At 45.7% G+C, this 15,530-nt stretch overlaps 1 protein-coding gene across 2 annotated transcripts in view; it reads left to right on the plus strand.

Moving 5' to 3' along the window:
- The window catches only part of GART (phosphoribosylglycinamide formyltransferase, phosphoribosylglycinamide synthetase, phosphoribosylaminoimidazole synthetase), a 60,339-nt gene extending 48,464 nt beyond the window's left edge, over window positions 1-11,875 (plus strand). For both annotated transcript variants that reach the window (XM_077819099.1, XM_077819107.1), the window contains 3 exons: window positions 5,497-5,638; window positions 7,883-7,998; window positions 10,215-11,875. In XM_077819099.1, the coding sequence (XP_077675225.1) occupies window positions 5,497-5,638; window positions 7,883-7,998; window positions 10,215-10,412 (456 nt within the window). In that variant the 3' untranslated portion in view covers window positions 10,413-11,875. The remainder of the gene's footprint in view (window positions 1-5,496; window positions 5,639-7,882; window positions 7,999-10,214) is intronic.
- The last annotated feature ends 3,655 nt before the right edge of the window (window positions 11,876-15,530 follow it).

Consider the following 15,530-nt stretch of genomic DNA (forward strand, 5'->3'; position numbering starts at 1 on the left):
TTTCCCTCTCAGGTTGATGGGTCCTCAGCACAGTGGAACAGGGTTATACTCTCCAGTTCTTTTCTACCCCTGCTTCCCACCTGCCTTCCCTCTCCCTCTTTAGGGACCCCTCTCACGAGAGTCTCCTCACCCAGGAGGTAAAGGGGTTGCTACAGCTGGGTGCGATGGAAGAAGTTCCTTGCGAGTACATGAACAAGGGGTTCTATTCCTGGTACTTTTTAATCCCAAAGGCCAAGGGCGGTCTGCGGCCTATCCTGGATCTGCGAGACCTCAAGAAGTACCTAAAGAAGCTAAAGTTCCGCACGGTTTCCCTGGCTTCTGTTATCCCCTCCCTGGATCCGGTATGCTGCTCTCAACTTGAAGGACACATACGTACACATAGCGATCTTTCAAGGACACAGACTCTTCCTCCAGTTTACAGTGGGGCCCCACCACTACCAGCTTGTGGTCCTGCCATTCGGCCTGGCGACAGCACCAAGAGTGTTTATCAAGTGCATGTCGGTGGCAGCGGCTTACCTCAGGCGCTGGGGTATCCAGATCTACCTGAACCTGGATGACTGGCTCATCAAGTGCAGCTCCAGGTCTCAAGTCCAAAGGGATGTCGCGGTGCTTCAAGCCATGTGCCGCTGTCTGGGCCTACTGGTGAATGACAAAAAGTCGATAGCGCCAGTGTAGAGGATAGAGTTCATCGGAGCAGTCCTCGACTCTACCTGTGCCAGAGCGCTCCTGCCACTGGAAAGGTTCCACACGTTGACTAATCAAATCACGGAAATCTCCGCTCTCCCTTTGACTATGGCCAGGGTCTGTCTGCGCTTTCTGGGCCACATGGCAGCGTGCACTTATGTGGTCCGCTACGCCAGGCTCCGGATGCGACCCCTGCAACAATGGCTGGCGACAGTCTATTCCCAGTCGCCAAGACCCCTTGGAAAAGATAGTTACCATTCCCCAGGCGATACTTCTCTTGCTGCGATGGTGGACCGACCGCAGAACAGTCCTGGAAGGGGTTCCATTCAACAGCCCTCCACACTCCATAGAGTTGGTGTTGGACATCTCAGGCCTTGGCTGTGGGGCGCATATCAGCATCCTCCAGACTCAGGGGATGCGGTCCCCAGACGAAATGCGGTTGCATGTAAACGTCTAAGAGCTCTGAGCAGTCTGGCTGGCGTGTGAAGTCGTCTTGCCACACCTGTCAGGCAAGGTGATACAAGTCCTGACAGACAACACAGCCTCGATGTTCTACATCAACAGGCAAGGAGGAGCGCGCTCGTCATCTCTCTGTCAGGAAGCGCTCCATCTGTGGGACTTCTGCATCAGCCACAAAATCCACCTGGAAGCTTGTCACCTTCCCGGCATCAGGAATACACTGGCAGACCAGCTCACCAGGGACTTCTCTCACCATGAGTGGTCGCTCCATCCAGAGGTAGCCTGCATGATCTTCCAGAGGTTGGGAACTCTGCAAGTGGGCCTGTTCGCTACCAGACAGAACAGGAAGTGCCACCAGTTTTGTTCTCTGCAAGGTCTGAGCAAGGACTCCCTCTCCAATGCCTTCCTCCTGTCATGGTCAGGGAGCCTGACGTACGCATTCCCTCCGATTCCGCTCATCAGCAGGGCCCTGGCGAAGACCGAGAGAGAGAGCGCAGGTTATCACGATCACTCCAGTGTGGCCTCGCCAGCACTGGTTCGGCACGCTTATGAGCCTGTCGGCAGCCCCTCCCTGGCCCCTGCCCAACCCACCGGACCTGCTGTCACAGGACCACGGTCGACTCCTACACCCCAACCTCGGGTCCCTCCACCTCTCGGTGTGGATGCTGCGTGCCTGAACCTGGAGGAACAGACCTGTTCGGAAGGGGTCCAACAGGTCCTCCTGGGATGTAGGAAGCCCTCAACTATACTGACTTACCTGGCCAAGTGGACGAGGTTTTCCCACTGGGCGTCCAAAGAGGACATCTCTCCCCCGTGTTCCTCCATACAGGCTGTCCTGGATTACCTGCTCCATTTGAGGAACGAGGGCCTGGCACACTCTCTTCTATTAGCATTCATCTCGTGGCCATCTCTGCTTTTCACCCGCCAATCTGAGGACAGACAGTGTTTTCCCTTGACATAATGGTCAGATTCCTGAGGGGACTTGAGAGACTCTTCCCGCAGGTACAGGCCCCTGTCCTGCAGTGGGATCTTAATTTGGTCCTCTCTAGGCTCACTGGCCCGCCCTTTGAGCCACTAGGTTCCTACTCCCTTTCCCATCTGTCATCGAAGGTCATGTTCCTTTGGCAGTGACGTCAGCAAGACAGGTCTCAGAAATTAAAGCCTTGACCTCAGAACCTCCGTACACGGTCTTCTACAAAGATAAGGTTCAGTTGCGGCCCCCCCCAGCCTTCCTGCCAAAGGTGGTCTCTACCTTCCATATGAACGAGGACATCTTCCTCCTAGTGTTCTGTCCCAAACCGCACAAGACCAGTGAAGAGAGGCGTCTTTCATCCTGGAAGTCCGGAGGGCCTTGACTTTCTACTTAGAACGTACCAAGCTTTCCATAAATCGACTCAATTCTTCATCGCTACAGCGGATAAGATGAAGGGCCTTCCGGTGTCCTCGCAGAGGATTTCCAGTTGGATCACCTCATGCATAAGGGCCTGTTATGACCTGGCAGGGGTTCCATTGCCGCCGATTGTCAGAGCCCACTTGACGAGACGCAGGTGTTTTCAGTAGCCTTCCTGGCGCACGTCCCTATCCAGGACATGTGCAGAGCTGCGATGTGGTCCTCTGTTCACACATTCACAGTGCATTATGCCATCACTCAGCAGGCCAGAGATGACGCTGGGTTTGGCAGAGCTGTGTTGCAATCAACACGTCCATGAACGCCTTCCTACCTCCAGGGGTACTGCTTGGGAATCACTTAATATAGAATGGACATGAGCAAGCACTCGAAGAAGAAAAGACCGTTACCTGTTCCATAACTGCTGTTCTTCAAGATGTGTTGTTCGTGTCCATTCCGCGACCCGCCCTCCTTCCCCACTGCTGGAGTTTCCGCTAAGAAGGAGCAGAGGAGGGAACCAGCAGGGCCCGTTATACCGCGCCATGTAGGCACCACTCCAGAGGGTGCCAGAGCTGGTCCCCGAGGATACTGCTGAGGGAAAACTTCTGGCACCAGTGCATGTGGCAAGTACACACACCTAATACGGAATGGACCTGAGCAACACATCTCGAAGAACGCCAGTTACGGAACAGGTAACTGTCTTTTAGGCACTGAGGCTCCCTATCCAATGCATAGGGAGAGAAAGGCACCTCAGAACACAATCTGCAAAAGCCAGCATATTAGGTGGGGAGCTGTCTAAGCTAGCCAGTGGGAGAAGCTGACAAGAGCTAAGCCCCTCACCTCTCTTGAAGACAGGCACCTAAGTCCAGGCTGCAGGGAGGCATCAAGGTCTACTTAGAGATCCACGGATGAGAACCAGCCATGTAGAGTCAGGCACCTTAGGTGCCTAAGGGGTTTCTTGCAGGAATGATGTAGGCACTTGACTCATTCCACATGAAATGGGGGGAGGGGAAGGAAGTGGCGGTGCACACCTTATAGCTTTTAGCCCAATCGTTAGAGCACTCTACCTGGGAAGTGGGAGCCCCACATTCAGTCCCCATCTCTGTGGCAAAGGGGGAGCAAGGATTTGAAAGGGGGACTCCCGCCTCTCAGAAGAGTGTTCTAACCACTAAGTGATGGGATCATCTGATGCAGGGCACTCTACCTTTCTTGTGGAAGGTGTTCCCCATTGGATAAACAATGCAAGAGTGATTGGAGCAGGGGCACTGGGCCCTGAGTCAGTCCCCCACTTCCCTGATGGGTGCCCTAACCACTGGACTTACAGCATCATTCTCGTGCGTTCTCATTCTCTGGCCGAATGACTATTTATAGGAGGACAATCCTGGGGCCAGATTGAGAGTAGGAATGATTCTGGAGTCCAGCGATTAGGACATTTGCTGGGGAGGGAGGGAGGGAGGAGACCTGGGGTCCAGTCCTTGTGCTCCAATCATTTTAATTATTTATCTACAGTGGAAAAGCTTCAACACGAGAGGTGGAGAGAGCTTCACAACAGAACATCCCATAGCTCAGGGGTTATAGCACTTTCTTGAGAAGTGTGAGTCCCCTGTTCAAATCCTCCCCCCTGCCCTTCGAGAGGAGGGAATTGAACTAGGGTTTCCCACATCCTGAGCAAGTGCTCTAACCACTGGGCTAAAAGTCATCAGGTGCATGGCATCACCGCTGCTTCCTCCTCAGCCAGATTTTGAACCACACTTGGTGTGGGGGCATGCTCAGAGGTTGCCTACAGCACTGGACCCCGCTTGTGACTTAGGCGTTCAGTCACTTATTTTCTGGGTCGTGAATCACTCTAGAGGAGCAGGAGATAGGTGTCCAGATGCCTAGAGGGAAGCAGCAGTGCGCCTGCCCAGAGCCTGAGACACCCAGGGACCTTTTTTGACCTGAAAAACATAAGTGCCGAGTGAGCTTAGAGGTCTCCAGGGATCGGCGAGTGTTTTGTGGATCCTACCCTAAGAGACTGTGTCTGTCCTGAAGAGCTCACAATCTAAATGGATAAGACAGAGTGGGAAGGGAATCAGAGCCTCACAGAGGTGAAGTGACTTGTCAAGGGTTACACAATAGGTCAGTAGCAAAGCAATAATAGAAGCCAGTCCAGCCCTATCCACTCAACCACACTGCCAATGCACTGAACAACTGCACAGCCAATTTAGCATAAACTTTTCAAACCTAATGTGCTGACTTTAAACTTAGTTGTTTTTGGTACATTTCATTGGTATTTAACAGGCCTCATTATTTTAAAGCTATGGATATTTTAAGAAAATAGTTTTGGTAGTTTCATTTTAAAATTATTCACATTTAAATATGGCATGTGTGACCTTAGCAAGGAAAACTTTAACTGGAGCAATCCTCATCCTTGTACATCCTTACCCAGCTGTTCCTTCTTAACATGACTATAATTAGCCCTCTGGCCTTTTGTGGTGTCCTATGTTAAGTTTTGTAAATGGGTCGGGGGAGGGGAGAATCTTGTTTGCAATTTAAACTGATCTAAGGTTTGCATGGGTTTAAACCCTGTAGATTGTTTTAAGGCTTCATATCAGCTGAAGCTGGTTAAGCCAGTCTAAGAGTTAGGGTGCTTGTTATAATTTTCAGGATATTATTAATAATTAATTGTTAATGGTCCAAATCCTGTAGCCTTAAACTGAGTTTAAGCAGGCAAAACTGCCACTGCTTTCAACATGAGTTTGGCTGAATATGGTCTGAGTTGAAAACTATAGGATTTGATCTACGGTTACTTACGTGCATTTCTAAAGTGCCCATCCTTGTTGTATCTGGACACCGTTCTTTGGTCATATATGGAGTTTTAGATTTTTATTTGATCACAGCGTAGTATTTCAGCATGTTCTTGTTTTATGAGAGAGTCAGTTAATCCCACATTCATGTCTGTTTCTCTCCTTTTTTGGATATTGTAGGTAATTGACCATAAATTGTATGGAAGTCGCACAGAATTTGATAATGCAGTTGATAAAGTCCTTGAAGAATTCTCAGTTGAACTGATCTGTCTTGCAGGATTTATGCGGATTTTGTCTGGTCCCTTTGTCAAAAAGTGGGATGGTAAATACACTATTTTAAGACATACTTCTAAACATAACAGGAGACATTTTGCAGCTGCAATTAACCATTGTATTTCGTCTGGCAAACATATAGAGAAAACAAGCCAAGTGCACATAGATGATTGACCACTTGAAATAGTAAAACCTTTATCAACTATATTCTGGATTTTTTAAGAAGGTACAAAACTGCTGAAGGTTGGAACCATGGGTGGCCGGTGACCTGGCCATTGGGGGAGGCTAGCCCCTGGCCCCACCCGTTGTGCCCAATGTTCCTCCCCCTCCACTGTTGCCTCCCCTCCCCCGCAGGAGCCCAGAGCACCCCCACCACGGCCCCCAGCCCAGCACCGGGCGGCCAGGTGGCGTGGCCGCAGCACCCCCAGCACTAGTGCGCTGGGTGGCCAGCCCCAAAGGGCCTGGTGGCACAGTCTGAGTGCCAGGCAGGCACTGCAGGCCCAGGCCCAGCACCAGCTGCCCTGAGTCCCTGCGGGAGGCAAGCCAGCCAGCCCCAGCCAGCCTGGGCCGGGGCAAAGCGCTGGGAACTGCAGGAGGGAGTCTGGGGGCGGAGCATGGGCAGGACCACACCAGGCAGTTTGGGGAGGCATAGCCTCCCCCAGCCTATGATACCTGTCACCTATGGTTGGAACAGAAACCTTCCCTCTCCCCAAAACTGCAACTAAAGCACCCTCTTTGGTTGCACGGGGAGTTAGAAACTTAAAGCAGTTTAAGTGACACACCAGTTGTGTATCATTAGCTAACCAACCAACCGGTTGCTGATCCCATCATTGGTGATGACGATTGGGACGATGCAGGAATAAGCCATGAGATGCTGATAGTTTGTTCAAAGGCTGAGGCTGTAGCATTTATCGAAATAGCTCAAGCTGCAATGTCATTTAGTCGTCCCTCTGGTCCCAAATAAGTGTAAGGCCTGAGTACTCATCATGTGCCTAGGATTTTAACATGATATGCTCGGAAATCCCCAACCAAGCCAATAATGGGGAGAAACATGCTTATTCATGGGATGCCCTGCACAATATCTGCACAAGGTAGTAATGTCTTCCCCGGCTCTGTGCTATCGATTCCTTTCCTTAGCCTCCCCTGTTCCCAAACCTGTGCCCAAGTTTCAGGACAGGAGGCCACTACAAGTGATTTCTACTATGATGGGATCGCCCCAAAACTAGAGTCCTAGGTTATATGTCGCCTTTTTGTGTTATGAAAATGAACCTCTCAGATAGGTCACCTACACACCTGTTGCTCTTAAGCTGAAGTTCCCATCAGGGTGTCTTTATCTGACATGCTCCCACTGCTCTCAGGTGCATAGCTTTCACCCTTAACTTCAGTTGCTACAGAAAAAGGGGAGGGAAGACAAACAAAAAAACCCCTCCACCACCTCAGCTAATGGTTTTGTGGGGCCAGGGATAGAAATTCTTTCCTAACCCCAAGCAAAGCAATTGAAGTGACCCTGAACATGTGAACAAGAATCAGTCCAAGGGACCTTTTAGAGCATCCAGAAACCAGCCATCACACCAAACATACAACCTTGTTAACATGATGAAAGGTCACCCCTTGTGTCAGCCTTAGCGGCTGGTGAGTAGGGAGCTCTTCAGTCTGCTGTGAGAAAGCAAAATTGGTTCCTAATGCCCCTGCCAGCCCCTTTTAAACCCTACTATCATGGAGAAGGGGGCCACCTTAATCCTGAGTTTTGAGGAGGCCAGGGAGTGTCACACAAGCTTCTGCTTTTTGGACGGGCAGGGGGATGCTCCTGTGTAGGCAGCAGTTCCTTCTGTTAAGACTGAACAGTCCTTAGGGGCTAGGAGACTAACCTAGGCAGAAATCTCACCACTTTCATGGAAGCTTGTGTGACACTCCCTGCAACCATGGGCCAATATTTTAAGTCACTAACTTGAGTGGGTATTAAGGACTATGAGCAATAGGAATGTGTCTGTAGTCAGATGAAGAACAAACCATGACACCGGGGAAGAGAACACCACCAAAAAGAAGGAGCTATAAATAAACGATAGTCAGGGCAGAGATTCTTGGGAGAAGTGTACTATGTATGTGCAAATGTTTTATTGTTCCCAACCCTGATCGGGTAGAACATAGATTCCTGATGAGTTTTGGGCTGCCGTGACATGGCATTTATGAGCATTTTGCATTCTGGTTAGTAAGGAGGCATTTACTTGTTTAAACTTGTGAAACGAGGGCTGAGAGCTAAGAGATAATGATGATTTCATTTATTCTTTTCTAGGAAAAATACTGAATATTCATCCATCTTTACTACCTTCTTTTAAAGGAGCAAATGCCCATAAATTGGTATTACAAGCTGGAGTCCGAATCAGTGGCTGTACTGTGCACTTTGTAGCTGTAAGTACGCCATTTCTAACAGCAATGGGCAGCTCTGAAAAATTTGCAGTGAATAATCTTGGTTGGAATAATACCCGTGTCAAAATGATCTCTGCTTTTCCTCTTCGTTTGTGGAAATGGTTAGATGTACAGTGAGCGGAATTCTTTAGAATGTTGTGCATTGGGGGAATTGGAAATAAATACTATACTAGAATTCAGGCTTTATCTACGCTTGCTTTTTCTGTGCAGCTTCCTACCATTGGTAACAGTAGTGTTGCTCCACCAGTTGTCATATCAGTGGGAGCGCTAGCACAAGCAAGGCCTTGGTGATCAGCAACATCTTTACCCACTACCGTGTTTCCAAGTCCTATGTTTTGATCATGAGCCTCACCCTGTTTAGTGTTCTCCTTAAAGCTCCAGTTGTTGGAATCAAGGGACGCCTGAGAATCTCCGCTTTCGTTACCCCCCCAAAAAAAAATTGTTCCAGCCCTCATGCTTGCAGAGAAAAGCTTGAAACTGTGGAGTGACTTTAACCTAAAAGCCCACACCCCTGCAGGCAAAGAAAAGAACCCTAACTACATTAATTTTGTAAAAGTCATAATTTTTTTTCTTTTAACACTTGGAGTTGGCAATATTGCCACCATGTTGTCAAGACCTGCTTTGAGCAGGATAAGCAACGGTCTTAGGCCCAGCTCTTGACTTCCCATAAGAAATTCAGAAGACCTGGACACCTAATTTCCTGATGCTGATATTTCTGTTTTGACACCTGTCTTGCTTTTTAAGCCTAAGGCTTATCACCCTTAAGAGGGACTTAAAACCACTGTCATTTGGAGACTTGCTGCATATCCACCTGCTCTGCCTACCCTTGTGTATCCACATCTGAAACAATAGTTTGCTCCCTTTTAAACACAGAATGTCTTAAAATAGTTTCTGCCCTTAATGAAAGCAAAAGAATCGAAGGAAAATATTTAAATGACATCCCTTTAACGTTGCTTTTTCTCAACTTTATTAGAATTGGATTTGAAATAACTGAGCAGTTGAAACTGTTGTAATGCAGAAAGAGCAGGAGGATGTCAACACACAGGCTGGCAACCAACATTTGGTGTCACTTAGCGTATTAGTGACAGGAGGTTTCTGTTTTTTATTTTAAAACCATGTAGGAGCAACTGAAGGAAGGTGCCTCTAGCTTGTGGGAATAACAGATTTAAGTAAACTGTACAGTGACTAACATGTTTGCAGCTGCTAAAAACATGTAAAAAATTTTTTTTTGGATCATTCAACTAGCAGTGGTAGGCCTGTATGATGCTAGGAGAGGCTGGGGCTTTTGGAAGAGTTGGCTTCCACAGAAAACATTGCTCAGCTGGACCCCTGTTAAAATGCCTCTGTCCTCTCTTGACGATTAACTGAAAAATTTATTTACAAGTTAACCTCTCCCTCCCTGGTATCTTAGAAGTATGTTATGAACTCCATAGGGTTGATGAGCCTTGACTTCTCACCATTTGTGGAGAATGCATTTGCACAATTCAATTAGTTTAGAAGCAAGATTCCCCCCCCCCTCCCCCATTTACTTATCAGGATTGAAAGTAGCAGGACGTAGCTCCCTCATTAAATGCTTGAAATCATCCTCCCACTCCTATAGCTGCATAAGAAATCTATTTTCTTACTCTTGCCAGCACTGTGGCATGGGAGGAGGCAAGGAGTTCGGTTCTTCCAGACACGGATGTGGTTCTGTCCCTCCATAGTATATCATTGTGGCATTTCCACAAGTGAAGGAATCCCTGAGAGACAATTCATAGACAGCAGGGAACATTACTGATCACGTGGGAAATAAATAGTTTAGAGGTGGAAAAGTCTTTTGGCTCACTTAATCCATCTCCTTGTCAATGCAAGATAATTCTCTGTTGTAAATATACCTGCATTTTGTCTAGTCCAGTTTTATATGGCTTAAGTGCCATGGCTTTCACTGCTTTCTGTGGGACGCTATTCCTCAGCCTCACAGAAATGTCAGATGTTTTCACGGCATTCACCCTGACCTACATGCTTCTATTCTTGGAAACAGACTCCCATCAGTTCCCTGCAGACCAAGGTATGACCCCATTGTATTTTCTGTAGTCCTCACATATCACAGAAAGTAGGTACCACTTATGTATAAGGTAACCAGAGCAAATAACTGTCCTACGTGTATGTCTTCTCTTCCCCCTCTTTCAGTTTACAGTATTCTGATTTTCTTTTTTCAGGAGGAAGTTGATGCTGGAGCTATAATTTTTCAAGAGGCAGTTCCCGTGGAGATTGGAGACACAGAGGAGACCTTGTCAGAAAGAGTAAAAGAAGCGGAGCACAGAGCCTTCCCTGCTGCCTTGCAACTGGTGGCCAGTAAGGCAGTGTGCCTAGGAGAAAGTGGCAAGATCACCTGGAATTTAGAACAGCGGAATTGAGAAGACTCTTGGCTGTAGTGATGGAACAACAGTACTAAAGTTCTAATGACAATAATTCAGAAGGCAGAACTTAGCAACTGGACAGTTACTTTTATTCTGTTCATCGAGTGTATTTTAGTGTAATGTTTCCCATGGCATTCCAGCAGGATCTCCAAATTCTCAAGTGCTACTGCTCCAAAGTAAAGACTGAGAAAGCCAAAAATGGGAAGGGAGGGGATTTTAATTTTTTTTTTTTTTAAGACTACCATAGCTCTCACTATCAGCTACCACATCAATGATGATGGCTTTTTCCACTGACCTCTGTCCATAATTTCACACTTTTTATTCTACTTTTGGTAGTCTTAGACTAGCATAGCCAAAGAATCAGAGATTTGAGCATCTCTGGCTTTCCCTATGAAAGGATCATAGTAGTTGAAGCTTATTAGTCAGTATTAGTCCCTGAATTGTTTGACACAATTGTAGCAAAAGAGCCTGTTGACAGAGGCTGTGAAAAGTCTTTTCAGGACAACTGTTAGTACCAATAGAATGGAGGTGAAAGTGGGTGCTACTGTGGTGGTAATGGATCAGCATTGCTCTGGCCACACCGGAAGGAAGGAAGTGGCCCTCATAACAAAATCTTTCTTTAAAGAAAATGTTGAAGTGGATTTTGCTCCTGCAAATTGTATTTTTCATGGAGTATTGCACCTGGTCTGTACTCAACATATCAAGTAACTCTAGAGGTGGAACCTGTGATCCACCAGATGACTTACAGAATGAAACTCCTGATGAACACTTACCTGTGGGTAAGTGGGTCTGACTTTAGGGTCCTCATTTCATACCTATAGTCCACTAGAGGTAAGCAAGTTTAGAGTCAGAGGGGTTTTGTTTTTTTTTCCAATGTAGAATTGGGAATGAGATGCTTGTCAGTGCTCATAATCCTATATGAAATTCTTTACCAATCCTGTCACAGCCAGATTCAGGAATTCTGGGAACATCTGTTTAAGCTAGAATAATATTGATTGATGTTTTTTATTCTCACTACCTACCCCTCTTCCCTCCAATGTTTTTTTATTCTCAGAAGCATATTTGAATGTTTTTATTATGGCTGAACTCTTACCTCTGTACAAGCCCCCCTTTTTTTTTTAAATGTTTTTAGCAGCTGCAAACATGTTAGTCACTATACAGTTTACTTAAATCTGTTTTTCCCACAAGCTAGAGGCACCTTCCTTCAGTTGCTCCTACATAGTTTTTAAAAAAAAACCAGAAACCTCCTGTCACTAATACATTAAGTGACACCAAACGTTGGTTACCAGCCTGTGTTGACATCCTCCTGTTCTTTCTGCGTTACAATTTCAACTGCTCAGTTATTTCAAATCCAATTCTAATAAAGTTGAGAAAAAGCAACGTTAAAGGGGTGTCATTTAAATATTTTCCTTAGATTCTTTTGCTTTCATTAAGGGCAGAAACTATTTTAAAACATTCTCTGTTTAAAAGGGAACAAACTATTTCAGATGTGGATACACAAGGGTAGGCAGAGCAGGTGGATATGCAGCAAGTCTCCAAATGACAGTGGTTTTAAGTCCCTCTTAAGAGTGATAAACCTTAGGCTTAAAAAACAAGACAGGTGGTAAAATTTCTGAAGACCTTTCAAACTGTTGTTGGTGATGGGTACGTTCTCCAAAGACTACCGCCTGAGCCGGGGAAAGAACTTTTAAACAATTTGTGAAAGCAGCATATGGCTGATCCTTTGGTTTCATTGGGATGGCAGAACGATTTAACAGAACCTGAAGAGGGAGGATATTTACAGCCCACACCACCTCTCTCTATAGTGATGTTACTGGAGCTTATCAAGCATTACAGCCAAAATATTCACAGAATTCTCTGTACCAGACTGGCTGAGGTAAATCCTGCAAATGCAGGTACTGTGAAAAATGGTTTATGGGGACAGTTTTTAAAATAAAACAGTCTGGGTCCCCTTTCAGAAACAGGCCCCATGAGGCTATATAAAGCCAGAAGCATTGAAAAAGGTTATCAACGGATGTTTACTGATGAAATATTCATAGGGGATGAAGCCTTAATCAAGGGATGGAGGCCTGTCTAGGGCTTTAAAAGATTACAAGGACAAGACCAATTCTTTTTGGTCTCAAGAATTACCAAAAAAGTTAAACCTGAACAAGATAGGTTTTACAGGGTTGAAAAAGTTTGAGCTGGGAAAGGGGAGGGGGAGAAAAAATGGTTTCTGGTTAAATAGTTGGGTCAGCCCACTAAATTTAAGAGGTGGTTGGAAGCCTCATCTCAACTCTCCAACCTTCTAGTTGTACAAGGAGAAAAGAGCTGTGGTGACTTTTACATCAACACAGTGATGCCAGCTTTGGGGATTTTCCACAAACCCCTAGTTTGAATTTATGCAGTTTTAACTAACTATATTGTAATCTCCCAGGGGCCTGGGAGGTAGAGTTAGTGGAAATACAATCTGAAACAGCATCACCCAACAAGCCTTTTGAAATCACCTTTGTGGGCTAAGAAAGGGCATTTCTTCCTATAGTAAGGCTATTAATCACCCATACCTGAATTAGTGGATTATATGAACAAAGCTCAGAGGCTTTGAAATGCTGGGTTAGCCAGAAGTGAAAGGCCAAGAGGAAGCTAGTGCGAACGGAAGGCACTCCTCACCTGGTAAAAGATTTTAAATCAACATGACTTTTGTTCACTATCAGGCTGAAGAATGCATCAAATTCAAACTAGAATGATTCTAAATATCCCCCTTGCAGACCAGCATAGAAAAAAAATATATACCATTAAGCACCATCTCTTATCAGCCATTGCAGAAGCTCCCTGCTTGACTTTTTTGCCAGGAATTGGATAGGTTATATGGATTTAAATACATTACTGTATCTTTCTGTTGCAAGATTGATTCCATCTTTTACAAACCAATGAGGGGCCCAAGGTGGGACTAGTAAATTACCTCAAGGCCTCCATTTTCAACCAGCAGGCTGTCACTCTGGGAGATAGTCTTATAAGCCAGAGCAATATTAGTTAGCCTTACAGAGCCTTTACAGCATCGGTGCTCAATTACAGTGACAACACCCTTGCCACACAATTTTCCACAAGCCTGTTTTACAAAGACACATCTGAAGAATATGAAGCAGAGCTGAAGGGCAAGAACAGAGGGTTGAGGAGGTGGATGAACCTGTCAGCTCAGAGCAGGAAGATAGCTGCCCGAGCAGCTCTACAGTTACCTCTTTTTAAGATAAACTTGTTGAAGGCATGGATCTGAACATTAAACTGACACATGGCAAAGAAACCTTCTGCTTAAATGTGTGTACTCAGAGTTCACAAGGGATCTCCTAGTGAGTAAGTTTGATCTCTGTCAAAACTTCCCCCACATGGAGTTCAGAAACAGTGATGCTTGTGTCCCTTACAGTTCTGGACCATCGTTGCTTTTCTGGTTTTCAAAATATACATAGGTCAGCAAACTCTGCCTTTGTCAGCTTCCAAGAGCTCCATCTCCCTCTGCTGGCTTTTTTCTTCAGCTGTTCATAACTCATTTTGCTGTCTCTTTTCACTAGCCTTTTCCTGAAAAGGCTACAAGACACATTTTTCCTTCTACAATATTTGCTTTTGCTGCTCTTAGCACTTACTGGTAATTCACCATGGTCACAAATTGCACACACTGCCACTATAAATGACAGTGCTGAGATTAACTACACCTCTGCCTCCTGTGGTCTGCTCAAGGACTCCTCTGTTGGTCTCAGGCCTCCAGCCATCACCTCTCTGGAGGCGGGCACCCTCTCCCTCAAGGTTGGGGATTTAGGTTTGTAGTCATCCTGCAATTCACTGTGACTTACCAGCACATCTTACCTTTGTCTAGACCTGCTGGTTGCTCCCTCAGTGGCAGATGGTGTTCATCCATTTTTTAAAAAGAGCTTGCATGCCCTTTGCACACTGGAGAATAAAGGCACACTGGTATCTGTTTCTTCTATTTCTCCCCCCGCCCTCCTACACACTTGTATTTAGGTCTTCGGCCTAATGATCAACAACATTTAAGATGATAATATTCCTTAACTGTTTAAACTGCATGTTTAGAGAAACACACGTACAGCCCTGTTTAAAAACAATATAAAACATATGCACTGTTAAAATGGAATTTTGCCTTGCTCTGGTGAATTACTGCTTGAAATTGCTGTTTCCCCACTAAATGGATCACACTACAATAAAGTGTGTGTGTGTTTATTTATACACACAGACACAGCTAGATATCAGGTATATTCAGAATTATACAATATACCTGTCAGTCCAGCAGCTATTCCGACCAAGATGCTTTCTATTGTAACGAGATGGTCACCAATAAATAAATAAGACATCGCCAAGCACCTTTTGTTTCAATCGAACTTTAACATCTGTAGTTAGCATGTTATTTTGATACTTCAGTTCTTAATATATACTTGATTAGGGTACATGATGAATTTATGCACCCCCACAGCTGTGGGTGAAAACCCTGTCTACACAACAGGGCTGCTTTGGGTTTTTATTTTCCCGTTTCTAATTGAAATAGAGCACTACAGGATCTTCTTACATTATTAAACAGTAAACCATCATGCACTGCAACCTTGACTATTACTGTATCCCCCTTCCTGCTGACTTTGAAGCTGACAAAATAGGTCTTAGGGTGTTTTTTAGGTGTGTGGGTTTTTTGTGAGTAAAGTTTGTTTTTAAAGAAAACAAATCAGAACCACACAACAACACACACAGCTCTTACATGCTCATGTCGTCACACAGGCTCAATTAGCACTATCCCTGCAGCCATATTCCCCATTTCAGCTTCACTCTCAGCAGTCTCTTAAACACCCTGTCTCAGGGCTGGACAAAAGCAGTTTTGGCCTAATTCTTCCATATCCACAGATCTATGCTGTCCAGACTCAGGCTCTCTAGAAAGGTACTGCTCAGCTGTTGAGAGAACCTCCTCCCGCCCCCACCCATTCCCACACACAGGTAAGGCCCCATTTTAGATTTACATAGGTCAGTGGTTCTCAAACTTTTGTACTGGTGTTCCCTTTCACACAGCAAGCCTCTGAGTGTGACCTCCCCTTATAAATTAAAAACACTTTTAAATACATTTATCATTATAAATGCTGGAGG

Source organism: Eretmochelys imbricata, chromosome 1 (assembly GCF_965152235.1).
Source record: "Eretmochelys imbricata isolate rEreImb1 chromosome 1, rEreImb1.hap1, whole genome shotgun sequence".
NCBI classification, from domain to species: domain Eukaryota; kingdom Metazoa; phylum Chordata; order Testudines; family Cheloniidae; genus Eretmochelys; species Eretmochelys imbricata.